General features: G+C 45.9%; 3 protein-coding genes across 6 annotated transcripts in view; 1 reads left to right on the top strand and 2 right to left on the bottom strand.

Annotated features, from left to right (window-relative positions):
* Nucleotides 1-8,189, bottom strand: part of MBD5 (methyl-CpG binding domain protein 5) — a 127,901-nt gene extending 119,712 nt beyond the window's left edge. The window contains exon 1 of the mRNA XM_059476220.1: nucleotides 7,904-8,189. The gene's annotated coding sequence lies outside the window, so the exon portion shown is untranslated. The remainder of the gene's footprint in view (nucleotides 1-7,903) is intronic.
* A 432-nt stretch (nucleotides 8,190-8,621) lies between these two features.
* On the top strand, nucleotides 8,622-22,707 carry ORC4 (origin recognition complex subunit 4). 2 transcript variants are annotated; one of them, XM_059475546.1, is made up of 14 exons: nucleotides 8,622-8,812; nucleotides 9,916-9,987; nucleotides 10,735-10,811; nucleotides 12,294-12,384; nucleotides 13,641-13,716; nucleotides 14,060-14,145; nucleotides 16,305-16,353; nucleotides 16,777-16,928; nucleotides 18,029-18,202; nucleotides 18,593-18,679; nucleotides 20,768-20,876; nucleotides 21,541-21,636; nucleotides 21,717-21,784; nucleotides 21,939-22,707. In XM_059475546.1, exons 1-14 carry the CDS (start codon nucleotides 8,744-8,746, stop codon nucleotides 22,125-22,127), a joined length of 1,395 nt encoding a protein of 464 aa, XP_059331529.1. In that variant the 5' UTR covers nucleotides 8,622-8,743; the 3' UTR covers nucleotides 22,128-22,707. The 2 variants fall into 2 exon arrangements, with proteins under 2 accessions (XP_059331529.1, XP_059331528.1); XM_059475545.1 differs by having other exon boundaries at nucleotides 8,629-8,821.
* ACVR2A (activin A receptor type 2A) overlaps nucleotides 22,708-26,050 on the bottom strand; it is a 56,000-nt gene continuing 52,657 nt past the window's right edge. For all 3 annotated transcript variants that reach the window (XM_059475542.1, XM_059475544.1, XM_059475543.1), the window contains one exon: nucleotides 22,708-25,920. In XM_059475542.1, coding sequence (XP_059331525.1) covers nucleotides 25,726-25,920 — 195 coding nt within the window. In that variant the 3' untranslated portion in view covers nucleotides 22,708-25,725. The remainder of the gene's footprint in view (nucleotides 25,921-26,050) is intronic.

Genomic DNA, 26,050 nt, shown 5'->3' with positions numbered 1-26,050 from the left:
TTGCAATAATTAGCAAAAGCTAAACATTAACAGTTTTTTACTGGTTTTTTGAATGTAATAACATTAAAAATGAGAATAATCTACTTCAAACTGTTGATCTATGGGATAAGTCTCTCTCAGGTTGTTGCATCTGTAACATCCAAAAAAAACCTGAATAAAGTTAAACTTAGTTTTATTTAGCATAGATCAATACTTGGAGAAAGTATTGATCAATTCTTTTTGATTTTTTCTTTGAAAATTAAAAAACTGTAACAACAGGCTCTGCAAAGTTCAGATATTCCTTCTCTGACAAAGCAACCAGTTATTAGTCTGATAATTATTATTTAAGAAAAGGGATGTTGCTCTTACACATGGGAATATTTTTACTGCCATGTAAGTTCCTTTAACATAAAAATGAAAATTTCAAATATTGTGTTGATTTTCTGTTTACTTTAAGTTCCAGGGACATGCTCCTAAATTCTGCAGATTCTCAATGCTGTAGATCCTTAGCAGGACTCTTCCATCAAAGGAGCTGAGTTACAGAAGATGATTAAGGACTGTGAAGGTTTTAGGGAAAGCAGCACAGGGAAAAGCCCAGGAACCCCCAGAGTTCTGGAAGGTGATCCCCCAGGAACCCACAGGGCAGCTGATTAAGGAGCTGCCCAACTTTGGGGGGAGCATTACTTTGTTAAAAGTTTTGTTCCCCAATATCTTTGTGAAGTTACAATTCATAAAAATTCAGATTTAGGGCTAAAATTATAAACATTTTAGCAGTGAAAACAGAATAGACATTATTATATTTTTTTCCTTGAAGATTTCATACCTACATATTTCCTACTAGAGTCTCAAGAGTAGAAACATTGGATAGATATTTTCAAAAATTAAAAATCACCCACACCACAATTTTATACCCAACTTAATGCCTGAATTAACACATTTATCAAAGAAAAGTGGGCTACAACAGCTCCAAGATGCCCTGAGAGTAACCCAAGTTCCAGCAGAGCCCCAGCAGCACTGGCAGGCTCCAGCCAGGGCACCCTGCACAGATGGACAAGTCATTTTTAGAAATGAATCACGCTGCAAACGATTGCACTAATTTTAAACCAGAGGTGAGGAACCAATAGCCTCCAGCCCAGATATGGTTTGCTTCAGCTGGCCCACAGACACAGCCCTGCTTTATTACTTAATAACACCCAGCAGCTCCAAGGGAGCCACGTGGCTTTTAAAGGCTCCAAAACTCACAGGTTTGTAAGGACATGGTCCTTAAACTCCAACATCAGTCCCAAGTTTCAGGGATTACATGGAATTTTTGGGTTTAGTTTTGGTTCATTTTATTGTCTGTTCTGGCTACCCTGAGCAGGTGGGATTTCCCAGCCTCAGCGTTTAAATCATCTTAGCAGGGAAAAGCCAACAGTGCTTTGAGTTTGGACAACTCAAGGGTTGTGCTAAAGGATTTTGGTACCTGCTCTGGTATTTAGGACAAATTTCTACTGAAAACCTTGAAGAGCTACAATCCCAAACCCAGATGCCAATGTGTCCAGTTTGAACCTGAAAGGAAGCAGTGGCAGGAATTTCTGGGGGCAATCAGAGGCCAGGGCTTGGCTGTGATCCCCTCTGCAGCTCTGGCCAGGCTGATCTGAGGCCACACAAAGTTCAGCTCTCACTGGGGCTCTGATGCCATCAGCACCAACAAACCCTTCCACAGGCCCTCTCATAAACCCTACCACAAACCCTTCCACAGGCCCTTCCACAAACCCTTCCACAGGCCCTTCCACAGGCCGTCCCATAAACCCTTCCACAAACCCTTCCACAGGCCCTTCCACAGGCCGTCCCATAAACCCTTCCACAGGCCCTTCCACAGACCCTCCCACAAACCCTACCACAAACCCTTCCACAGGCCCTCCCATAAACCCTACCACAAACCCTTCCACAGGCCCTCCCACAGACCCTTCCCCAAACCCTTCCACAAACCCTTCCCCAGACCCGCCCACAAACCCTTCCCCAAACCCTCTCACAGACCCATCCACAGACCCTTCCCCAAACCCTCTCACAGACCCTTCCCCAAACCCTCCCACAGACCCTTCCCCAGACCCTCTCACAAACCCTCCCACAGACCCTTCCCCAGACCCTTCCCCTGCCTCCAGCTCCCCAACCCAGCAATTCACTCCCCTGGGACAAAATCCAGAGGAAAAGTCATTTTAAACAGCACCTCCAAAAACCAAACCTTTCCTAGCATAGCACAAATGGGGAAAATTCATATTTTCTGAGCTTTCAAAGGGAGCTGCTCCTTGAGAAACATGGGATGAGCCTTCCAGAAACAACTCAAAAGCCAGCAAACTTTACAATATTTGCCATTGCAGGCAGGCACGCTCAGGAACAACAAGACAACAGCACATTGCATCACCAACACATGCACCTCTGAAACCTGATCCAAGCCCCTTCCCCATAAAGATTACGAACAACAACGCATCCCTCTCCTGCCCCCAATCCCTAAAAGACAAAAGGAAGTTCTGTTCTAAAAAAACCAGCTCACTACAGATTCCTGACTACTTTGTTTCTTCAATCAATGATCTCATTTGTTCACTTTTGCAGTGTTTTCTTCCAAAAATAGCAGATGCTAAAAAAATTCTTCTTATCTACAGTTTGGATGAGAGAATCCAGCACAATATTTTTTTTGTGCTTCTCTTCTACACACAGTTAAAACAAATAAAATTTATCTCCTTAAATTGACAGTGTGCTTATATAGAAAAATTAAATAGATGCATAAAGCTTCATTGCATCAGTCTTAAAAATAAAAAAAAAAATTAAATTAAGTTAACTAGATTAGGAACAAACACAACCAAAAATATAAGGCTGTGTTTATTATTTTCATTATTTCATGTGTTTTGGTTAGACTGGAGATGCAGAGTCAGTCTTGCCAAAATATGTGAAATTTGTAGTCATTATGGTGGGCCTAGTCACCTATATATATATATATAAAAAATAGATATGATATATACAATATATATAAAATACGTATATAATATATATAATAGATATATATAAAATATATATAAAATACATATACAATATATATAATTGATATATATAATATATATAGATATCTATATAAATATATATAGTATATAATATATAAAAATATATAATACATATATAATATATATAATAGATATATGTAAAATATAAATAGATATCTATATAAATATACACATAGATATCTATATAAATATATACAGATATATATAGATATACATGAGGTAGACAGGTAAAAGCTTCAAGGATGAAGACAAACCCAAACATTTCACGGATTTTGATCAAGCCTTTAATTTGTCACAACAAATAATCCTAAATAACATGTTGGCAATGATCTACCAGAGCTTAAAACCAAGTCTAAAACCGGCCAAGTGAAACTGAATTTCCATGTTTTCCACCATCAGGCAGCATGAATGGAAAATTGTGCCTATCTGTATTTGTGATATGCAGGCCCAGGTTGGAGCTGGCCAGATTTCCTCCTAACTTAGGCTGTGTTTGTTGCCTTTGGCAGGGGGTACAAGGCAACATTATCTCGTGCCTTCCTTGATCCAAACGTTGGGAATATCAGCATTTGATCCAGCAGGATTTGTTGTGCAAACAATTGACAACTGTTCTGCTTCCCTCACTTGGGAATTTTCCTGAGCGAGGCCACGCCACTGATGCTGCAAAGCAAGGGCCCTCATATTTCACATGCTATTTACATTTCAGATTGCTCACACACCAAAATAATTCTGCATTTAATGCCACTGAAAATGTAGACTAAGCAAAAATTATGACAATTTTTTTTTTTTCAATTTTACCTCATAGTAAAGTAATGAATTAATATATTGCTTCTAGGAGTTCTGGTTATCAGATATTGTGGCAGGATAAGAATTTTTTAAATATTGCTAGCTTGGTTTAAAACATTTTCTGGAAAATAACAATATATAAAATAAACAGCACATTGAATTTAACCAGAGTAATAAATGAAGGAATAAAGGTTTGCTTAGAAACATAAAAAAGAATTTCCAAGCACTTTGCCACTTTATTTTAAAGCACATTTAAAGCTCCCGAAACAGAATATTTCAGAAAAAAACCCCTCAAACAAACAAGAAATGGATCTTGGGCATCTCCAGCTCCACCAACAATGGAGCCCAGAGCAGGATTTGTCCCTCAGTGAGTGCCAAGGGAAGGATGGGAGGCAATGGGGATTTTGGGGCTGGGAACACCTGTCAGGCTGCACACAAACCCAGCTGACCAAGTCGTTTCACAGAGCTCTATGAATAGCCATGGCAGGGCCCTCAGTGATCCCTGCTGCCAGCCTGGAGCTCAGGGCCCACAGGGCACCCCAAAGCAGCACTGCAAAGTTCCAATCAGTGATTTTACTACTTCTTGTAGATGCTCATTTATATATTTACCTATTTGTGTATGCAGCTAAACTCATTTGCATGTGTACTCATACACTTTTGAACATTGCAGTCCAAGTGATTTTGACAAATTTCACCTTGATTTAAAAATAGTACCAAGTCTGAACTCCTTTCTAGACGATTCATCAAGAAATAGAAATTGCTATAATAAAGAACTTGGAATTCAAAAGAGGGGAAGAGTCAGCACTTCTCAATTTCTTAACTGCTGCTTTTTGTTTTATTCCCTCTTCGTTTAGCTGCAGATACACAGAGAAAAATGAAAGCATCCTGAAAGCTATTTCCAATGCTCTTCCAAAATTTCATCCCTAATACCAGCCCTGGTTCCTGTGCAGGCCCATTTGAAACTGATTGAGCAGAATTATTGCACCTAATAGTTCCAAAAATAAACACAAAGAGAAGCCAATGAGAGCCTGTGGTTTCCAACGTTCAAGCAACTCTTTAAAAGAATAAGCAGGTCCTTAATGACATAAGAGCATTAAAAAGGAAATAAATGTATCCTGTATCTTTTTATTTTTGAAATCAGTGGTAATTCTGATTTCACTGGGACAGAACAAGAACCAAGCAAAACCAAACCCTGAGACAACGCAACAAGGCTGAAAGGACAAACAGAATTCCCCACTCACCCAAAGTTCTGACAGGATTTTTGCAAAGGGAGCTCAGCCACTTTCAAACAGAGTGTCCCTGGCCATGACCAGCTGAGCCTGAACTGCTTTGTGCTCGTGGCCCCTTAAGCCCATGGAGAGACCCTGGGACATGAGTGGGGCTCCAGATGGGCACAGGGGCTCCCACAGGGAGCACCCACAGGGAGCACCCACAGGGAGCACTGCCTGCTCAGCCACAAACCCATGGTGGGCTCACACACTGCACTCCAGACACTCATCTTCCACAGAGAAGGAACAACCATGAGGAACAGCAGGAAAAAAATATAAATGCACTGACAAAACAAATTAAATGACCCAGCTGAATCCCAAGGTATTCCATCCTGGAGAGGACTGTGATGATGCCAGATCTCCTGTGCTTTGGAACAAGGAGAAACACTGATTCCTGCACAGCTCAACAATGAAAGGACAGCAAGAAAAGTTCAGTTATTGAAGGTATTGCATCATAAAGATTCTCCTCAAACATCCGCCTCCCTAATCCAAACAGAGACCAACTCATCTGTCCACAGAGGAAGGAAGGGATGGCAGAAACTCCACAGAAACATGATTAAAGTCAGGCCTAAACAGCATCTCCATGCTCAGCACAGCCATGGCAGCTCCTTGCTAACTCCAGAAGCCACTGACCCAGAGTACAGCAAAATAATTATTAATTCTGTCCCCAAAAACAAAGAACTGGAAAATCCACACCAAGTTTTCCTAGAAGCAACCAGCACCTGTAAATATCTCAATAACAGCAGCAAAAAGAGCTTAGGACCCCAACTAAAAGGAAACTGTGTTGCCTTTCAGTTACAGCTGCTGATAATTCACAATCTTTCCTAGCACAGGTTGAAAGGTTCAATTCCTTCAGCTCTGGGGAGGTTGTGACAGCAGCCAGGAGGCCCAAATTAGCCTGAGACCCCTTTGTGCCAAACCTGCAGAAATGCAGGAATTGCCACCCAGAATCCTTCAGAGGGCCCTTCCCAGCCCAATCCCACCAATCCCACAGCTCTCCCTCCAGCACAGACCTGCCTGCAGGACTGGAGGCCTATGGAAATGAAGGTTTATCAGTTATTTTATCTCTAAGATTTAAAGCAAGAAAAAACCCTGACTTACTCTGCCCAGCTTCAGAATCCTGTTCAATTTCACTGTGTGACCATATTAAACCAAACCATAGGTACTTTAAAGCCCAAAACACAAGGAGATGGTGAAATCCCTGTAATAATTACTGTATCACACCACTGGAGGATGTGGAAGTTGGGGACAGAGCTGCAGCTCTACAGACACGGGGAATGTAATCCTGCAGCCACTGTAGGCTTCCATGAACAGAGCAAAGCAGATCAATGGGATCTCAGGCTGAGAAAAGCAGCAGTGTCATGAAATAAAATAATGAAATTATGTCCTTCCCTCCTGGACAGGCTTTTGCTGTCCACCTCCCACCTGTAGTTTGTATGTTTAAATCATGGGTGTTTATACACAGATCTGGTAATTTTGGGGATTGACACCGTTGAGGTTTTGTCCCCACACGTTTAAACCCAAAGCTCTTACAAGCAAAAAGAAAACTAACAGCAAACTATGAGAAAGAGCTACAGTTATGGCTGCTGCCTCCAATTCTCCATCACAACATTGTCCAGCATCAATCCCAGCTCTGGTCTTCTCCTGTTCCTTCCACCCCATCAAATTACAGATCTCTCAAACTCATCCCAGCCCGACCCCAAAACTGCTGCTTCCCACCAGACACGTGGGTACAAAGCAGGAATGGGAGACAGCCCAGCATGCCAGGAGAGCTCTTTCTTGTGGGCATCCTTCAGTGACACACACTCTGTGCTCACCATTTCACTGGGGCGCCCCTCTGGAACACACACCCACGGCCTACTCCGTGCTTCTGCACCCAGCGCTTAATAAACCAAAAATAATAAACCCAGAATAAACCAAAGCGCTCCAACCGTCTTTTGGAAATTACAGAGGACATAATTAAGCTCCAGAAATAAGCAGACAACACCAATTCCAATATAAACATCCTACTTTGTGTAGGGGACTGTCTCATCTCAGCTTGGTGTTAATGCCCCAACCCTTACTTCTGGATCCCTGCAAACATCTAGGAGGTTTCTCCCAACATTTCCTCGAGTCCACAATTTAGTTTGACATTTAAAGCCATTACATTTTAACCTATTTCAGACGTTTGAACACCTAAGTTTCCCTGGAACCAGCAGCAAACATGGTCAGGCCAGTCCACCAGCAGCACCTGACCAAGACGGTGAGCGGGGATGGAGACACTTGGCCTTCCCAGCAGAAACCATGGAAAAACACATCCCGACATGTACATCCCAACAAACCATTGCCCAAATATAGCCGGGCACCACCGATAAACCAGGGGCTGCCACCAAAGCACATCCCAACCCGCAGACACCAAGTCCAGCTCCTGGACTGTCTATCCCCTGGAAGTTCAGCTCGGGAAAGGGTCTTTGTACAAGTGGTCTTTGTACCTTCACCACCGCAGGGGTTTAATAACTCAAACAATAAGTCAAACAACGGCCTGGAACCTGGGGGGCAACGCCGGGGCTCCCTGATATCCCGGGAAAACAACACTTGGGGCACTCGGCCGGGGCTCGGCACCCACCGCAGCACCCCGAACTTTGCCCGGCGCCCCCGCCGCCGTCACCCGCCTCCCCTCCCGCTCCGGAGGGGCCCAAAGGAGCATCCCCGGAGCATCCCCCGACAACAAAGCTGGGGCGGGGGGCGCCGGGAAGGGGCCCGGAGTGACAGGCGGTGCCCCCCCCGGGTAAACAGGGGGTAAACACGGGGTAAACAAACAGCCCCCCCCGCCCCGCCGCTCCCCCCCGCACTCACCTCAGGGCCCCCGGGCGCAGGGAGGAAGGCGGAGACGCACACAAAGGGTAATAAAGGGGGAGGAGGAGGAGGGAGCGGCGCTCCGCGGGGCCGCCCCCGAGGGACGGGGGGGGGTCTCGGTGTGTTTGGGGGGGATGTGGAAGAAACTCCCCGGCGGGGCTGCGGGGGGGGCAGCGACTCGGGGCCCCCCGCCCCCGCCTCGGCGCGGCGCTGCTTCGTGTCCCTTCAGCGGCGCGAACAACCGGCCGTCCCGCCGCCGCCCCCCCCCGCGCTCCTCCTCATCGCCGCCGCCGCTGTCGGGAAGGAGGAGGAGGAGGAGGAGGAGGAGAAGGAGGAGGAGGAGGAGGAGGAAGAGGAGGGGAGGCAGCAGCGGCGGCCGCCACCGCGCATGCGCCCCGGGGGAGCTCGGGAGGCCGCGGGGAGGAAGGGGGGGGGGGGAAACGGGGGGGGGGGGGGGGGGGGAGACGACGACTTCCCACAGCGCCGCGCGCGCCGCTCCCGGAAACGGATCCGGGACAGGGAGGAAGGAAGTGGATGAGGGGGAGGAAGAAGGGGGGGAAATGGACGGGGAGGAAGTGACGGGAGAAGAGCGGAGGGGAGGGGAAGGGAAGGGCGGGGAGGGGAGCGGGGAGCGCGCGGTGACGTGAGGGGGCGGTGCGCGCGGGGGCCGGTGGGAGCGGGTGCGCGCGCGCGGGGCGGGTCCCGCCCTCAGGTGTGGGAGGAGAGGGCGGGAAAGCGGCGTGAGGGCAGCGCGGGCAGGTGAGGGGGGCGGGCAGAGGGAGAGCCAGTGTCTGTGTCTGCCTCAGCCTCCGCCGGGAGGGACGTGCCCAGCTGCCGAGGATGCGCCCTCCTCCCCGCCCTTCATCTGCCCGGGCTCCGGCGTCTCTGAGGGAGCCGCGGATGCAGCCTGTGAGGAGGGTAACGGGGGAGCGGTTCCTGAGGGGAGGAATGGCTGCTGGGAGGGGGCTCGGGTGCCGTGAGGGGTGAGGTGAGGGCTGAGGGGAGCGTGCTAGCGGCGGTGGCCGCCCTCAGGTGATGGAGAAGAGGCGGGAAACGTCGTGAGGGGAGGTGGCGGGCCGGACAATACCCCAGGACCCGCCAAGCCCTGTAGGGCCCCCCTTCATTTCCTTCTGGAACCTCTCAAGGTCCTCCCAAAACCCGCTCTCAGCGTCCCCACAGCCCCTCATGGACATTCCCAAGCTCTTTGTGGCCGCTCCATTCCCTCATCGGGGTCGTCACCGACTCTTCCAGCCCCGAAAAATCACCCCCCCCACCTTCCCCATTCCCACAAATCCCTCCCCAAATGGACACACCCCCTCCCGACCCCCTTTTCAGAGCATTCCCAGACCCTCCTAGCCCCTATAAATTCCTCACCCCAAATCCCTCAGAACCATCCCCAAACCCTTCCCAGGACTATTCCTAAATCCCCCTCAAGACCTGTAATTCCCCCCCTCAAAATCCCCCTGAGAGCCTCCCTCAGGCCCACTTGAATCTCCCTCAGAACCCACTCAATCTTCTCAATCATGATCGCCCCCAAGGTCCCCCAGTCCCTAAAGGTTTCCACTCAAACCCCTCTAGATCTACCTAAATCTCTTCAGAACCCCCCCAATCCCCTTAGGACCCCTTCAGAAGCCAGCCTGTCCAGAGAGATGCTGTGGTTATTGTTATAAACAAGGATAGCCAGTTATTCCTGTAAAAACTTAATTCCTGTCTTAATCGTGTGCTTGTAGCTTGTTGCAGCTGCAGAAACATAAGGACATTATTTTAAGCTCTCTAAAGCATCCTAAAGCCAGTGCTGTTTAGGGGAAGGGTGTAAACATTAATGTTATCAGGAATAAATTTTGAATTCAGTGTTTTGCCTTTTTCCCTAGGAAGATAGACTGCTACATCTTTATTAGTTAAGAACAGATGTTCATTGCAGTCCTTAAAAATGACCAACATCCAAGTACAGTTTCTGGCTGGGATTGTTTGGAAAGCAATGCTATTTAATAAAATGTTTATTTCCTCCAAAGATGAAACCTTCTGCAATGAGCAAGCGAAAGCTGAGGGAGAGCAGTGGAGAAAGTGCTGAGTGCATTTCCCAGGTCAGTTACACCTTTATTATTATATTCTTTTCAACTTATGGAACTTTTTCACCCTTTTTATTCATGTCATTGTATTTTTTTTCCTAGACCAGTTAGACAGACTTGTACAGATCCTGGATACAATTGTCAGGGCACTAAATGGTTTTTGTATCTGTATTTCTTTCAGCTTCCCACCTGTTGCTTGCTTCAAGTGCTACAATAATAATGTAGTAAAAAATTTAAAGGATGGTCTTGTGCTTTTGCAGCTGTTTGTGGGACCAGAATTGCACAAATCTATTTTTATTCATTTAGGTTTTTTAATCTCTTAGTTTGTAGGGTAAATCAGAACCCAGGTGACTTTTTTTAGCAGCAGGACAGCAGCTGCCAAATCAGCTTGTAGTTTGTTTGGTTTTTTTAAACCTTTCTTTCTTAGTTTGTTTGGTATTTTTAAACCTTTATTCTCCTGTTTTCCCAAAGTTGCTGGTTAAAAACTGTAACACATCTTGCAAGGAGTTATCCCTGGATCAGTGATTTCTTATGTATTTTAATTGCTTTTTCTCCTTTTTATGATATTTATACCATATTCTGCCTCCTGCAACTTTATTCTTACTTTCAAGTCCTTGATAACAATAAAAATTTATGTATTATAGAATATTATAACACCACAAAAGTGCCTAATTTACTGTTATTTTATTGCTGTAGTGACATTATTGTAAATTCTGCTGTTTGCAGCCCAAACATTTTTCCTGTGCTGTGTTACATCCCTAGGTGCAGAAAATCCTTCGGGAAAGGTTCTGTCACCACTGTGCTGCTGGGAAGCTGTTTGGGATGGAGCAGCAGTACAGGTGAGGGAGCAGCTCCAGGATTCAGGGATTCCTGATTTACCTGCACCAGTGAAACAGACTGCTGAATCAGAATTTTCTGCCTCTCTGTTTTACCAAATGATGCAGGTTTAAATGACTTCCAGCCCAGTGCTTCTAACAATTATTTGCCTCAGAGTTTGGCAGTTTTTATTCAGCTGTTCCCTTCTGTTTTAGTCAGGCTCTGAGTTTTGGATTTCTTGTCCTTATTTCACATCTCTCATTCATGAAGCACTTTTCTTTTTGATACTCTCAGTGCATGGCCTAATACTGTGTGTAATGGCCTGGCAAAGCAAGAAGTTAAATTCTCTTGCTGTGATACTTCATTTTTACTGCAGATTTTCTCCTCTTTGTTGATGAACTGTATTAGAAGTAAATCTTAACGTTTCTGTGCCAACATTGTGTTTGTTGAAGCAGAAATCCATATTTAAACCTACCTCTGGAGCCATCCAGAGGGGGAATTTAGGGTTAGGAAGAAGGGATTTAGTGGGACAATAACACTGTCCCAGTACTGATCATTTTACAGATGCAAGTCAGATTCTGCAGATAACAAACATGTATTTTAAGAATTTGTTTAAAACAATTAATTTTTCCAAGGCTGACTTTATGTAAGTGGAATCACCTGATGTGAGCACAAGTTTTCATTACAAGAGGGACAAAGCCATTTATTAAAGCAGTGTGCTGTGCCTGCAGAGCTCACACAGGCGTTTTATTGCTGTTGTGAGGAAATGCATTTCTGTTATGCCAGTTTTACAAAACAAGCCTCCCCTACTTCTACTGGAATTCTGAAAAGCAATTTCCAGGCTGTGTCCTGCTCAGTGTGCCCCTGGCAGTGAGTTATCCTGCAGGGAAAGCACAGTGAGCTCCCCAGCTCCGATTTTCCCTTCCCAGGATGTGCCAGGGCTCTTGGCTGGGGCTGGCTCTCCAACAGGAACCAAACCCAGATGTGCTGGCTGACTCCCTCACCCCCTCAGAAGCAACAGCAGGGTGTCAGTGTCCCATGTTCCAAAAGCACATTGTTGATGTGGAATGTTGGGAATTATTGGGGTGTAAGCATTTTCCAGGCTTTGGGAATTGCAGGTGTCATTGGCTGCTGTGAGCACTGTAAATGTGGTTTGAGGTGCTGAGTCTGTCTGCAGGTAATTCACAGCTGGGGAGGAACAGTGGGAGCACAGAAAGCAATCTATTTCTTAAAGAAAGAAATAATTATTGAGGTCTGTCCTTGAGAATTGCAGAGCTTTATGAATTAGTGATACTCTCAACTTCAGCATGTTTTAATATTTTAAAGTATTTTAAGAGCTCTGATCACCGAGCCCTTTGTACTTTATCGTATTACATTTTGCATGCCCTGAGTGTTGGCTCTCAGAGCAAGCTGAACTGGATTGAATTTTATTCTTTGAGTTTTCCCTGGGTTTGGGGGATGCTGTCAGCTTTGAGGGTTTCAGCCTGTTTCTGTTTCCTACACAGACATTTGCTGGAGCTGCTGAAAAGAACCACGGTGCACGGGGAGAGCAATTCGGCCCTGGTGATCGGCCCCCGGGGCTCCGGGAAATCCGCGGTAGGAGCGGCCCCTGCAGCTCCCTGTGGGCCCAGCACAGCCTTTGCAGAGACAATTGCCAATGCTTTGCAGAGAAATTCAAAACATCCCAGCACTTTCTGTGGGAATTCTCTTCGGGAACAGCATGGAGAAATCTGCTCCTAACACTTGTCTTTGCAATTAAAGCCATGTGCTGATTGCTCTTTAATTAACCTGGTTTTGGGGCCTCACTGTAAAAATGACAAAAAGGCATCCAAAAGGAGTAGTGTGAGGGGTGGGCTTCTCCATTGCTGTGTATGCAGGGAATGGTCAGGGATGTTGTTACCTGCCATGGAGCAGAATAGTTTTTGGTGGTTATGGTTTATAAGTGTAGGTTTTGTATTTTAAGGGAATTCCCCTTAGTGAAGCACATGAAGAGATGACCTCTAAATTGAATGTTCAATACTTCAACATTATTCAGACACTCGAGTCTTTAATATTTACTGTAAAAGATGTGATGAAAAATTTGTGGTCCTTTCAGACAGAATATAGTTTAGCAAAATCACTTATGCAGAATGAATTGCTTCCTTTTTATATATCAATTGTAAGATGCTGGAGTAAAGAAAATCATGTGTGTGTATATAAATATATTTATTTATATATTTATACTTGCACACAGGTGGGAGCTACAAATCCTCCTCTGAAGAAGCCAAAGCAAATAGTAGCTTTTTTTATTTTTAAATTTAACATTTCCACTAATTACAGATATTTTAATACAAGTTTTTACTAGTAACAAGTTTTTGATGGACACCAAATTTGGGGGTTTTATAAGCAGCAGTTGGTGCAATCATGTGCAGTTTTAATTCTGTCTTCCAGAAGAAAAGAATAAGCAGAGTTTCTTTTAAGATCTAAAGCAGAGTTTCTTTCTACAGCATCCAAAGAAGCCATGAAGCTGAATATGGCACCAGCTCAAGAGTCAAATTCTCTCACATCTCAAATTCATAAAGCTTTTTGATTAAGGCAAAAGCCCCAGGTATTAGCCCCAAAAATAAGTGACTGAAATAGCAGAGTTATTTTCCCTTCCCTCCCAGTTCAGCAGAATGAACAAATGCAATGCCACAGTCATGGCTGGTGAATGCAAAGTTGTCATTTTAGGGATTTAGTCTGGAAATTACTCAAACATGTTCCCTGATGAAACCTTACACACTGTTTCCTGTCCTGTAATATCTGTAATTACATGTTCCTTGCTGATAAAAAATGAATCTTCTCACAGAAATTCTGTATTGTTTCTTTCCTAGTTATTAAATCATGTTTTAAAAGACCTCAGGGAAGTGGAACAAGTGAGAGAGAACCTCTTGGAAGTCCATCTGAATGGTAAGTAAAGCATCATTGATCCAGGGTTCTGTTATATTCACTTCTGTATTTTGTATGATCTGAGTGAAATTCTTGCTTTCAGCAATTCAGTCCAGCCTGAATCATGGACATGTTTGTCTGTGAGCCCCAAAGTGCCTCTCTTTGTATTTGTTATATAAAGGGAACTTCTGTGCTCTTAGTGACAGAATTAATCACTTGTCAGGTACAGAAACTGTCCAGTCTGACTTTTGAAAATGCAAAAAGCTCTGCAGGGCTGGCAAGGCAGAGAAGCTGCTGTTCAGTTTCCAGTGGGGGTGAGGGACAGCTGCCAGTTCTCAATGAAGAATCCTTTTCTTTCTCTCAGGGCTTCTGCAGACCAATGATAACGTGGCCCTGAAGGAGATCACCAGGCAGCTGCAGCTGGAAAATGTGGTTGGGGACAAAGTTTTTGTGAGTGACTTCACTGACCCTCCAAAGGCTGTCCTGGGACACTGGGGCTGTGTGGGATGGGGCTTGCAGCACCTGCTTGGGCTCCCTTTGCTGGTGGAGCACTACTGATGCCTCCTTATCATTTTTGTAAAAACCCATCTGTCGCAGACATTTCTTCACAGAAATCCTTTCTTTCAGAAAGAGAAGGTAAACAATTGTTATCAGCTGCTGTGGAATGCAATAGGATTCACCTTGATTGGCTCATTTTCTATGTTTATAATTAAGAGCCAATCACCAGTTCAAGCCAGGGGACTGAGTCCTTGGCCACAACTTTGTTGTGGGTTCTTTTCTATCTCTTCTTAGCTTAGCTAGCAGCTCTGCAAACCTCTCTCTATATTCTATTAGTATAGTCATAATGTGTTATATATCATATATTAATAAATCAAGCCTTCTGATCAAGAAACAAGATTCACCGTCTCTCTCACCAGCTGCGACCCTCTCCAGGTCGCTGTAATACCCATCAACTTGTGCCTTACAGGAGGGAAAAAGGGAAATCTGTCGTAACAAGCCCCAGAAAAACAAACTTCAGTATTCCAAGGTTTTTCCAAAGTATTAAGTATTTCTAGTATTCCTTAAATATTAATTATTAATAGTATTTCTTAAGTATTCCGAACTTAAGTATTCCAAAGTATTTCTAGTATTCCTTAAGTGTTTATTATTAATACTATTCTTTAAGTATTCCAAAGTTATTCCAAAATATTAACTATTTATAGTATTCCTTAAGTATTTATTATTAATAGTATTCCAAACTGAAGTATTCCAAAGAAACTTTGTTCAGAGACGTGGGGAATTTGGAAATGTTGTTTTTAACATTTCAAATCAAAGAATTCAACCAAAAATCAGGACCTTTAATATATTATCAACCCTTTTTTGGTCTATCCAAAAAGGAAGTCTATCCAGGCTTCCTAGAGCTCTCATTTTCCATGGAATTTCTATTAAAATATTCAATTTCTATTAGAATTTAAAAATTTCTATTAAAATATTCAATATTAGACTGTGGTTCACTCTTTAGGGGGGCTCCTGAATTTCTTGCTTGGCAGTTGGCAAGGACAGAGTTGTACAAACTGGTTTACATGGGTACTGAGGACAGTCCTAAAGAGAGTGACCAAAGTGCTTGAAAATGAATTTCCCTCATTTTCTGTAACTCACATCCAGAGGTTAAATTGGCTTTCCTGCCCCTTTGACAGGGCTTGTGCTCTTCAGTTCATTATTTCTCCCCTCAAACTGGGGTGCTATTACTGCGATTTGTGTGGGTCGCAGTTGGTGATAGAGAGATGGTGAATTTTGTATTTTGATTAGAAGGTTGAATTTATTAAGATATGATATAATACATTATAATTATACTAAATAGAATATATAGAGAGATTTGCAGAGCAGCTAGCTAAGCTAAGAAGAGATAGAAAAGAACCCACAACAAAGTTGTGGCCAAGGACTCAGTCCCCTGGCTTGAACTGATGATTGGCTCTTAATTATAAACATAGAAAATGAGCCAATCAAGGTGAATCCTATTGCATTCCACAGCAGCTGATAACAATTGTTTACCTTCTCTTCGGGGGCCTCTGGCCTCCCGAAGATGCAGAAATGTGAAAGGAAAGATTTCTGTGGAGAAATGTCTGCGACAGGGTGCTGCAGGGTGGGAGAGTTCTGGAACAGGACCAGGGTGGGCACAGCCACTCAGGGACGTTTTCAGGAGTGTTTGATTCTTCCATCTGTTCAATAAAGTTACCAATGAAACCCTGCACCCTGCTCCCTCTCAGTGGAACTCTTAGGGGCCACTTTTTCCATGTGTGGGGCTGGAAAATGAGGATGCAGCAGCTGTTTCAGGAAGGATGGAGCTGCCTGTGAGTTTAGGTGATTGCAGCATTCTCTGATCACTAATTTTTGCCTGTCTGGGGCAGTTTGGGGATTTCAGACTGGGAAAAGTGGGTGAATGCAGAGTATCCATCCTTGTTCTTGTCCTGAGGAGTTTATGATTATACAGCATGAAGCACTATTGGACATTTTGAAAGCAGAGTTTTGGAAGGAAATGGCCTCCATTGCATGTCTGAGTTTGCTGTAATGAAACAGCTCTGAGAATGACACTGCAAATCCATTCTGAAACTTCTTTATGCTCTGTCTAGGGCAGTTTTGCTGAGAACCTTGCCTTCCTCCTTGAAGCTCTGAGGAAAGGTAAACACTAAAACCTCCTTGTGAACTCTGGGTCACTTGACTGTGGAAAATGGAGTTTTTTTCTTCTACTTTACAGGTGGAATGAAGAAACTTAGCCCAAAAATGCATCATGGTTATAAAATAATGTAAAAATTAGTTAATACTGATAACTACTCTGAATATAGTGTATACACCTGATACTGATATATACACCTGCTGGGACTGCTAAGGCTTGCATGTGATGTTAGCTCTGACTAAACTCACTACAAAACCTTCCCAGTTTTTCCATGTATTTTCCGTTTTGCTGTTGCACCTGGAGGAAGGGAGGGCTCAGTGAAAAGCTGCAAGGAAATCTGTGCATTTTTAACCCCATTAATAAAGGAAGCTGCAGCAATGGATCTCTAATGCTGGAGTGGCCCTGCTAACTCTGCACATTTCTCTCAGGAGACAGAACCAGCAGCTGCCCAATTCTGTTTGTCCTGGATGAGTTTGATTTGTTTGTGCACCACAAGAATCAGAGCCTGCTCTACAACCTGTTTGACATCTCCCAGTCTGCACAAACCCCAGTGACAGTCATTGGGCTCACCTGCAGGCAGGTAAGAAATGCCATTTCCTCATTCCACGTTTTCAGCTGTTCTAAAGTGACTTTTGTCTTGGTTGGAATGACTTCTCCTTCCCTGGAACCTTAATTTCCTAAGAGACTTTGCTCAATTATCCATTTTTCTAACTTTTGAATTGGGAAGGAGGATGTAAAAAAAAATAATAATTTGTGCTGAGAGTAAATTGAAGATGCCCAAAGCCTTCAAGCTCACTGCTAAAGGAGCAAACCAACATTTCTAAGGACACAAATTCAATATTAGACTGTGGTTCACTCTTTGGAGGGGCTCCTGAATTTCTTGGTTGGCAGTTGGCAAGGACAGATGTGTTTAAATTTTTATTTTTTTTTAAAGAAACCACTTCAGGAGGGTGGTTTCTTAAAAAAGAAAAAAAAGAAAATGAGTTCAGGATCCCCTTTTCTAGCAGAAGTTAACTTTTGCTAGAAAATGAGTTCAGGATCCCCGTTCAATTTGCTCTGATTTTACAATGACATCATGTTGAATTGTGGGCAAATTGTGTGAAATAATTCCTGGGGAAAACTATGGAAATTTGATAAAACTTCTGTTTTCACAACTGTTGGTGCTGGAGACAGTTGGGCTGTGACAAAAAGAATAATTAAAATTTCTTATCAAAGCCTGATTTGGGCTTGACTGGGATTAGCTGGGCAAATTTCTGGAAGTTAAAAGTTAATTTGTTGATTTAATAAATGACAATGTTTCCTTCTGCACCATCACTGTCCTGAGTCTGCTGTGCTCCTCACCCCTTATTGAGAACCTTTTATCCCCAGTTTGGAGTGCAGTTAAGGAAGTGTCTCCAGAGTGCCAGCTGCTGTTTCTGAGGGGTTTTTTTGGCTTTTAGGTATTTTTGGGGATTTTGAAGCTGTATTCTGATGTGCAGCACCACGTGGCCTGGGCTGCTTGGTGCCATTGCAAACACATCAATTCAAATCATCATTTAACTTATGTTGCAACATTTTAACCCTCAGAATTCAATAATTCTTTTTTCAGCATGCTTTACTTCAGTGATTTGTGCTGTAGCAAAGAAAACACCAAATTCATCTGCTTTTTTAATTATTGTTTTTCCTTTTTTTTTCATCAAGGATATCCTGGAGCTTTTGGAGAAGAGAGTGAAGTCAAGGTTCTCCCACAGACAGATATATTTGATGAATTCCTTTGATTTTAAACAATACATGAAGATATTTAAGAAACAGCTTTCTCTTCCTGCTGAATTTCCTGATGAGTCTTTTGCACAAAAATGGAACAATAATGTTCAGGTAAAAGCATTTTATTTCAGTATAAAAGCATTTTATACTTGATTTTAAGAAAAATTCTAAAGTGAGAGCAGTGTACAGCTGGTTTACTTTACACTTTTACTGGTAAAGAATATGTGTGTAAAGCTTTTACCTAAGATTGGCATTTCCTTTCACTGGCTGAGTGTGACATGGAATAAATTAAATTATTATAGACAATCTTTGCTTATTGAAATCTGGAGGTAAAATTGTCACAGGAAACACCAGAAAGTTGAGGTTGGACATGAAAATTGTATTGTCAGGTATAAGCTGAGCACTATAAAAAATATATTTACCTGTTATTTTTCTAGGTGAGTATGAAATGATTAGAAATGAGTATGAGATGTTGAAACATCACTGTGCTGTCTCTTGCAGCATCTCTCAGAGGATAAAACCGTGCAGGGGGTGCTGCAGAACCTCTTCCAGCACACCAAGGACCTGCGCTCGCTGCACTCGCTGCTGGTCTGTATTTGGGTGTTTATGGAGCCTCTTGCAGTGATTTGTGAGCAGCTCTGGTGTTTTCAGGCCATTTAGCAGGGCTTTGTCTGAAACAGCATTTTACTGAACTCCAGCCAGTGCTGGCTCCCTGCAGGCTGTGTCAGCCTGTGCTGTGTCAGTTCTGTAGCAGTTACCTGGGAGGATGAACTGTGCCCTTCAGATGGGGCTGAGCTTTTGCTATTTCACTTTCTCCAAGCCTTTCCATTCATAAAACAAAACTGTAGGTGAAACCTTTTGAAACTCCTTTTTCCTTTCTGAGGTTGTTTTTGCTTCCTGGTGAATCCTGACATCTGCTCATACTGAAACCTGTTTATTCTGCGTGAACTTCCATCACCACACAGGAGCTGCAGCTCTCTTGGAGGGTCTTTTTTAAATTTAAGCTGCCTCCCTAATTCTGCTTTGGAACACAGCTCATGACACTTTTACAGAGGATAAATAACACTAATTTAAATAACAGTAATTTAACTATCCTAAACTGTCCCTGTGCTTGTGTCAGTGTGAAAAGCCCTGGGGCCGTTGTGCCAGCCCAGATTGTGACCTCCTGCTCTGGGCTGGGCTGGCTCCAGTGCTCCCAGAGCCACCCTGAGAGCCACAGCAGAGCCCTCTTGGTGCTGCTCTGGGCACTGCACTTGGTTCCAAGATTGCAGATGGTTCCTGGTGCAGGGCACCCAGATCTGTGCCTGTGGCTGCACTGCAGGCAGGAAAGGAGCTGATGGCAGCCCAGAGCCTCCCTGAGAGAGGGAAGAGCTGAGGCTCAGCTTTGTCCTTGTGGTCTGCAGCATGTGCTGAGCTCTTCCTTTGGAAAGAGACCTTCTGTTCTGAGGTCAACTTCCCAATAAAAGCATGTAATACAGATTCTGGAGGGATGAGTGAGGAGTTCCTGGACAAACTGTGGAGAAGAGAAGGGTCTGGGGAGACCTTGGAGCTCTTCCAGTGCCTGAAGGGGCTCCAGGAGAGCTGCAGAGGGACTGGGGACAAGGGATGGAGGGACAGGAGCCAGGGAATGGCTCCCAGTGCCAGAGGGCAGGGATGGATGGGACACTGGGAATTGGGAATTCCTGGCTGGGCTGGGATTGCCAGAGCAGCTGTGGCTGCCCCTGGATCCCTGGCAGTGCCCAAGGCCAGGCTGGAGCAGCCTGGGGCAGTGGGAGGTGTCCCTGGGCACACAAGCAGGTGCAGAACAGCTGTAAGCCATTCCTGCAGCAGCCTCTGAGGTGCTGATCCATTGACATGGATATAAACAGGGTCAGGAGGATTTATCTCCTGGAATCAGGAGGCTTTGAGGTTTTAAGCCTGGAAAACTTTCCTGGCAAGATGACATTGTAGTGCCAGCTATTTGCAGGTTTTCAGTGTGAAGCTGTGTGTGTGGGGGGTTTGTCCATTCCTATTGCAGGGTCACTCCAGGTGCTGTGTCCATTCCCAGCAGGAATGCAGTGAGCTCTGTGTGTGTGTGAGCTGTGAGCTCTCTGTGCTCTGTGTGTGTGAGCTGTGAGCTCTCTGTGTGTGTGTGTGTGTGTGTGAGCTGTGAGCTCTCTGTGCTCTGTGTGTGTGTGAGCTGTGTCCATCCCAGCAGGCACACCGTGAGCTCTCTCTCTCTGTGTGTGTGTGTGTGTGTGAGTGTGCCCATCCCAGCAGGCACACTGTGAGCTCTCTCTCTCTCTCTGTGTGTGTGTGTGTGCCCATCCCAGCAGGCACACCGTGAGCTCTCTCTCTCTGTGTGTGTGTGTGAGCTGTGCCCATCCCAGCAGGCACACCGTGAGCTCTCTCTCTGTGTGTGTGTGTGTGCCCATCCCAGCAGGCACACCGTGAGCTCTCTCTGTGTGTGTGTGTGTGTGTGTGTGCCCATCCCAGCAGGCACACCATGAGCTCTCTCTCTGTGTGTGTGTGTGTGTCCATCCCAGCAGGCACACCGTGAGCTCTCTCTCTCTGTGTGTGTGTGAGTGTGCCCATCCCAGCAGGCACACCGTGAGCTCTCTCTCTCTGTGTGTGTGTGAGCTGTGCCCATCCCAGCAGGCACACCGTGAGCTCTCTCTCTCTCTCTCTGTGCTGCAGATGCTGGCCAGCAGCGCCGTGACCGTGCACCACCCCCTGCTGACGGCTGCAGACCTGCAGGAGGCCAGCAGGCAGCACAGCACCGACTCCAAGGCCAACATTGTCCATGGTAAAGCCCAGCTGCTCCCCAGAACTGCTCTGCAAGCAGGGGGGTGTCCAGTCCCTGCCTGGAATTCTCCTGGTGGAGGAGATGCAGTGCAGGGAGTGTTCCCTGTGGTGTGAGGTGCACAGGCCTTGCCCAGGGAGTCTGCTCTGGGTCACACCTGCCTGTGGGTCCAGCAATGCCAACTTGGATACTTCCAGTTCTTGCTTTTTGGTGGGAACAGCCCAATCCTGAACACTTCTGCTTCAAATACACAGCAAACAAATGTCCTCTTATCAGTCCTCTCCAGCTGCACCAAGGGAAATACAGGTTGGATATCAGGAAAAAGTTTTTGTACAGAAAGGTGATAAAGTTCTGGAATGGCTGCCCAGAGAGGAGCCCCCATCCCTGGGTGTGTTTAACAAAGCCTGGATGTGGCACTGGGTGCCAAGGTTTAGCTGAGGTGTTGGAGCTGGGTTGGACTCCGTGATCCTGAAGGTATCTTCCAACCTGGTCATTCTGTGAATTTTCTAAGACTTGGAATTCTGGAATTTCTTTACATAATAATGATACAGAACAGGAATGGGTGAGGCCCAGAGCATATAAAAATAGAGGAATAAGTGGAGTGGGTAAACCGGCTGTGTCTGTGATGTGCTCAAGGGAAATACTCAGGATTCCTCTTTCCCTGCAGGTCTGTCTGTGCTGGAAATCTGCCTCATCATAGCCATGAAACACCTGAATGAGGTCTATGATGGAGAACCCTTCAACTTCCAGATGGTTTACAATGGTGAGAGCAGTGCCTGAGCTTCACAAACCCTGCCCCACTCACTTCCTTCTGACTGCCCTTTTCTTCTCCTACTGCTGCAGAATTCCAGAAGTTCATCCAGAGGAAGGCACACTCTATGTACAACTTTGAGAAGCCAGTTGTCATGAAGGTGAGCCTGAAATGCATTTGTTTTTTTTGAGTTGTAAAGTACTTTGGTTGTAGTTCCCGAGCACAGATGGGGGTGGTCAGACACAGCCCTAGGAGGGAGTGGGGTGCTTGGGGCAGGAATGCTGCTCCCCTGCAGTGCCCTTTTCCTCCCCAAGGCCTTTGAGCACCTGCTGCAGCTGGAGCTGGTGCAGCCGCTGGAGCGGCCGTCGGCGCGGGCGCAGCGCGAGTTCCTGCTGCTGAAGCTGCTGCTGGACAGCAGCCAGATCATGGAGGCGCTGCAGGTGTACCCCAACTGCCCCACGGACGTCAAGCAGTGGGCAACCTCCTCCCTCAGCTGGCTCTGAGCCCCCCACCCCACACAGGGCATGGTCACCCGCAGGAAGGGGCTCAGGTCTGTGAGGTGCTGGCTCAGCTTTCTTTGCTGACCCCTTTGGGGTTTTCTAGAGAACGGTGCTGCTGTTCCCTCCAGCAGCCAGAGCTGTGCCTCACTCCCTCGCTCACCCACTCCCAGGTGCTTTAGCTCAGCTCGGTGCCAGCTCCTGCTCTCACACTCGCTTCCCACTTGGACAAATCCAAGCTCTGGGGTTTCTCCCTGTGCCTGAGGGATCTGCTCCTGGTTCAGGCCATGCTGCCCTCCTGGCTCCCTTCTACAGCCCCATCAGCTCACAGCTCACACTGCTCTTTTCCATCTCAAATCTGACTTGACATGGAAAATTTATCCAATTAAATCTTTAATCACAACCAAATTTACTTCATTAAATGTTAAATCCAACACGCTTCAGCCACAAGGGCTGTTTTGTGCCAAGTACAAGGTAACATCTTTCCATACCAAATTTTTTGGAGCAAAACTCAAAAGTTTGGCTCAAGAGCTGCTGTAGGACCAGCCCCATTTGTTTATTTTAAAATAAAGTTTTTGAAGAAGCATTTGCAAGTCAGAGTAGTCACATTTTTTATTTTCCCACTGGGGAAGAGGGCAGAGTATACATTTGTATTTGTACAATATTTAACAATCACTTTATTGAGGGCGAGGGGGGGTTGGTTGGTTTTGTGGCACTCGCAGAAAAGCAGCAAGTGCCTTTTAACAGTAGTACAACAACCTGTGCCCAAAACACTGACAAATACAAAGAGGAAAGTTAAAGTAATCGCTCACCTAACTCGAGAGGTAATGAAGAGGAAGGAGATGGACTGAAAAAAACAAACTGGAGGGAGAAAGCAAAGCAGTCCTGCTGGTTGAGTATCTGAGGTAACAGATGTTCCATCAAGGATGCTACTGGAGTCCTTTTGCCCAGGGATGTGTATTGCAGCTTCCTGTGTTTTGTACCAAGTGTTCCTGATCAACAGAAATGTCTTTACAAAGGTTACAAAAGCTGGAGAAGAGGAGAGGGGTGATGACTGATTGTGGATGCTGATGGAGCAGGACAAGTCTCAGCACTGGGTACAGGTGAGGTTTGAGAACTGCACTGCTGCTGTTCCTGGGTCATTCCACGCTCATGGAGGAGTTTGGGAATGCCCCAGGAAGGGCAGCGCTGGCTCAGCCCCCTCCAGCAGCTCTGGGACATGGGACAGGAACGTGTCACCCTCAGCAGTCACAGCTGGTGAGGCCGGGCAGGAAGGGACCAAGGGCACTGCCCAAACAATGCCAGAGCCCTTCCCAGCACCCCTGGATCCTGCCCTGCTGCTCCCAGCTCTCACTGAATTGCTCTGAAACAGGAATTCATTCCCAAGCCCTGGAGCACAGCAGCTCAGGGAGATCACTCTGAGCCACTGAAGGCTGTGGGGAGGAGCAGCCTTTCCTCAGGGAGCTACACGGTGCTGGTAATGCCAGGAAGCTGGGACTGGAACAGAGCAGGGATCTCCCAGTCAGGAGCCAGCCCTGAGCCTGCAGAAGCTCCTTGGGAGGGTCACACCCAAGGAGGGACCTGGATTCAGCTTCAGTTCTTGCATGGGATTTCCAAGAGCCCAGAATGAAGCCAGCCCGTGGCAAAAGCCCCAAGGAGTCCATGGGTGGGATTTGTTCAGAACTCCAGTCCTGCCCTGCTCTGTGAAGTTTAATTAAAGTGGAGCACCAATGGAAGCCAAAGGGAAGTGTCCAGCCATGAGGACCCCACAAACTGCATTTCCTTCCTTTTTCCACGGGCCCCCTGGAGCAGGATCCTCGGGCACAGCTGTGAGCAGCAGTGCCACAGCTGGAACATCAGCCCTTCCTTCCTCCCTGCCTGCCCAGAGCTGGCTCTGCTTCACCCATCACACCCCACTGCTCCCAGGGCTGCAGTTCCCTGATCCAGCTTCCTCCCAGCCCTCAGGAGCTGCCACCTGCTGCTTCCAGAGACACTGGGGGGGACACACGGGGACAAGGACACAGCACACGGCGGGCCGCTGCCACCTCTGCTCCAGGGGCTCACAGCGTTCATTGGCCTGGGAGTTTGGTGGGAAGGATGCAATCAATGCAGTGGGGCAGCATTTGGGAGAAGCACTTTAGCACCCAGCTACCAGTCACTGTAGTTCCAGCACAAGGCTGACATCCTGAACTCCAGTGCTGGAGCTGTGAATTTCCAGGTTTTCCTCGTTTTCTGCGCTCTGGCCATCGAAATTCCTTTCGTTACCTTGGAATGGTCATTGCATATTGTGAGCAGAACTGGGTTATCCCTGAAATTTGTAACGTTTAGGATCTGCAATCTGTGGCTGGAACTTTGTGAGTGACTCCAGGCTCAACCTGCGGCTCACAGGCAGTGAGCTGCACTCCCCTCCCATGGCACCGAGCTTTGAGTGGAGGGAAGCTGCAAATCTCCAAGCAGAGGGAGAGGAATGGGGGAACTGAGCTTCCTGAGGTGATCCTGAAACAGTGACACAGCCCCCACTGCCTGACGGGACAGGGACCGCGCCGCGACCTCGGCACAAACATAAATAGGAAAAAGACTTTTTCAAAAAAACAACAAGAATTCAGAGCTTTCCAGTGTCACAGCTCAGAGAAAATTAAAAAAAAAATAAAAAAAAAGAAAAAAGAAAGTCATGCTTAAGGTTTCAAATATTCCTCAGACACAGCAAACCTAAATAGTATTCAGTTAAATAAATGGATGAGATACTCTGGGAAATGGAGGGAAAAGCTTTCAACTAAAAGAGGAGGGAAAATTTTTTTTCAATAAACAGCACTTTTTCTTTTTTATACACAACAAGCGAGTACAAGAAAAGGCTAAAAACACGGCTCTAGGAATGGCCACTTCCTGGGGGCATGAAGCTTTCCCCTTCTTAAATAACACAGGGAATTGGGAATACATCATTTACAAAACACGGAGCGGTTTATTATTCCAATTAGTGTTGTCAATCATAATTTAGCGAGGTGGAACTGAGGTATACCTGGTTGAGGGAGGTTAAGTAATACTTGGAAGCCTCTTTGCTCTATCCCATTGATTACTCTTGTTTCTGTACACGGAACAGCAGCACACGGAACATTCACAAGCTGTGTCGTAGTCGCATTACAATAGTCATTTTATAAACAACAACGAATGCAATAAAAACAAGTTACCCTTTTTTTTTTGTTGTTTTTAAATCTGAAATGAAATGTTTTTCATTTAAAAAAAATAACAGTAGTTCATTTAAAGGAATTAGTCTCTTCTGACAGGGATTAAGAAATCGGATGTCAGTGTTTAAAATGCTCATTAGCCCGTTCAGGTCCGGATTCTTCATCGCAAGTTCCTTATCAGCACGTGAGGGGTTCTCAGTCACGTCCTTCAGGTGTAAGCAGGGAATGCAGAAAGTCTCATGGATCCACGTTGGGGAGGAGGAGGAGGAGGGGGAAAACAAAGGATAAACACCTCTTGGTGATGCTCCAGAGAGACTTACCATCCGTTCTTGCCACCCGGAACAGCAGTGACGCCAGCAGTCCGTGCGCTGTAGCAGCTCCAGTGAAGAGTCCTGTGGTCACTTCCATGACCAGTGCAACTATCATAGACTGGATTCTTTGGGAGGAAAGTCAACGTTTGTCACCATTGTGACCACAGTCACGATGTCCTCTGTTGTTATAATGTTAGTGAGTTTTTGCATCTGGATGATCCTCTCCTCCACGCAGCCCGCCGACAGCCGCGCCTCGGCGTCGTGATCCCAGCACTCCTCGATGGTCTCGCACAGCATCGCCATTCCCTGGGGAAACGGCTCACGTCAAAAAGGGCACTCAGGGACACCTCCAGATGGGAGCCTTTGTGTCCCACAGCATGTTTGGTGTGAACCTGGAGTGTCCCGTGGGGCCTCAGCTCTGCTTTGCTCTGCACTA

Source organism: Ammospiza nelsoni, chromosome 7, assembly GCF_027579445.1.
Source record: "Ammospiza nelsoni isolate bAmmNel1 chromosome 7, bAmmNel1.pri, whole genome shotgun sequence".
Taxonomy (NCBI): Eukaryota; Metazoa; Chordata; class Aves; order Passeriformes; family Passerellidae; genus Ammospiza; species Ammospiza nelsoni.
The sequence above is the reverse complement of the archived record's forward strand: the minus strand, read 5'-3'. Positions and strand labels throughout refer to the sequence as shown.

Bases quoted from the DNA above. Each gene is read 5' to 3' on its own strand.
- ORC4 (XM_059475545.1), top strand. From the start codon at position 8,744: ATGCGCCCTCCTCCCCGCCCTTCATCTGCCCGGGCTCCGGCGTCTCTG. The intron at 12,385-13,640 runs GTAGGAGCGGCC...TTTCTTTCCTAG, and splicing joins GGGGCTCCGGGAAATCCGCG to TTATTAAATCATGTTTTAAA. The intron at 21,637-21,716 runs GTGAGAGCAGTG...CTACTGCTGCAG, and splicing joins CTTCCAGATGGTTTACAATG to AATTCCAGAAGTTCATCCAG.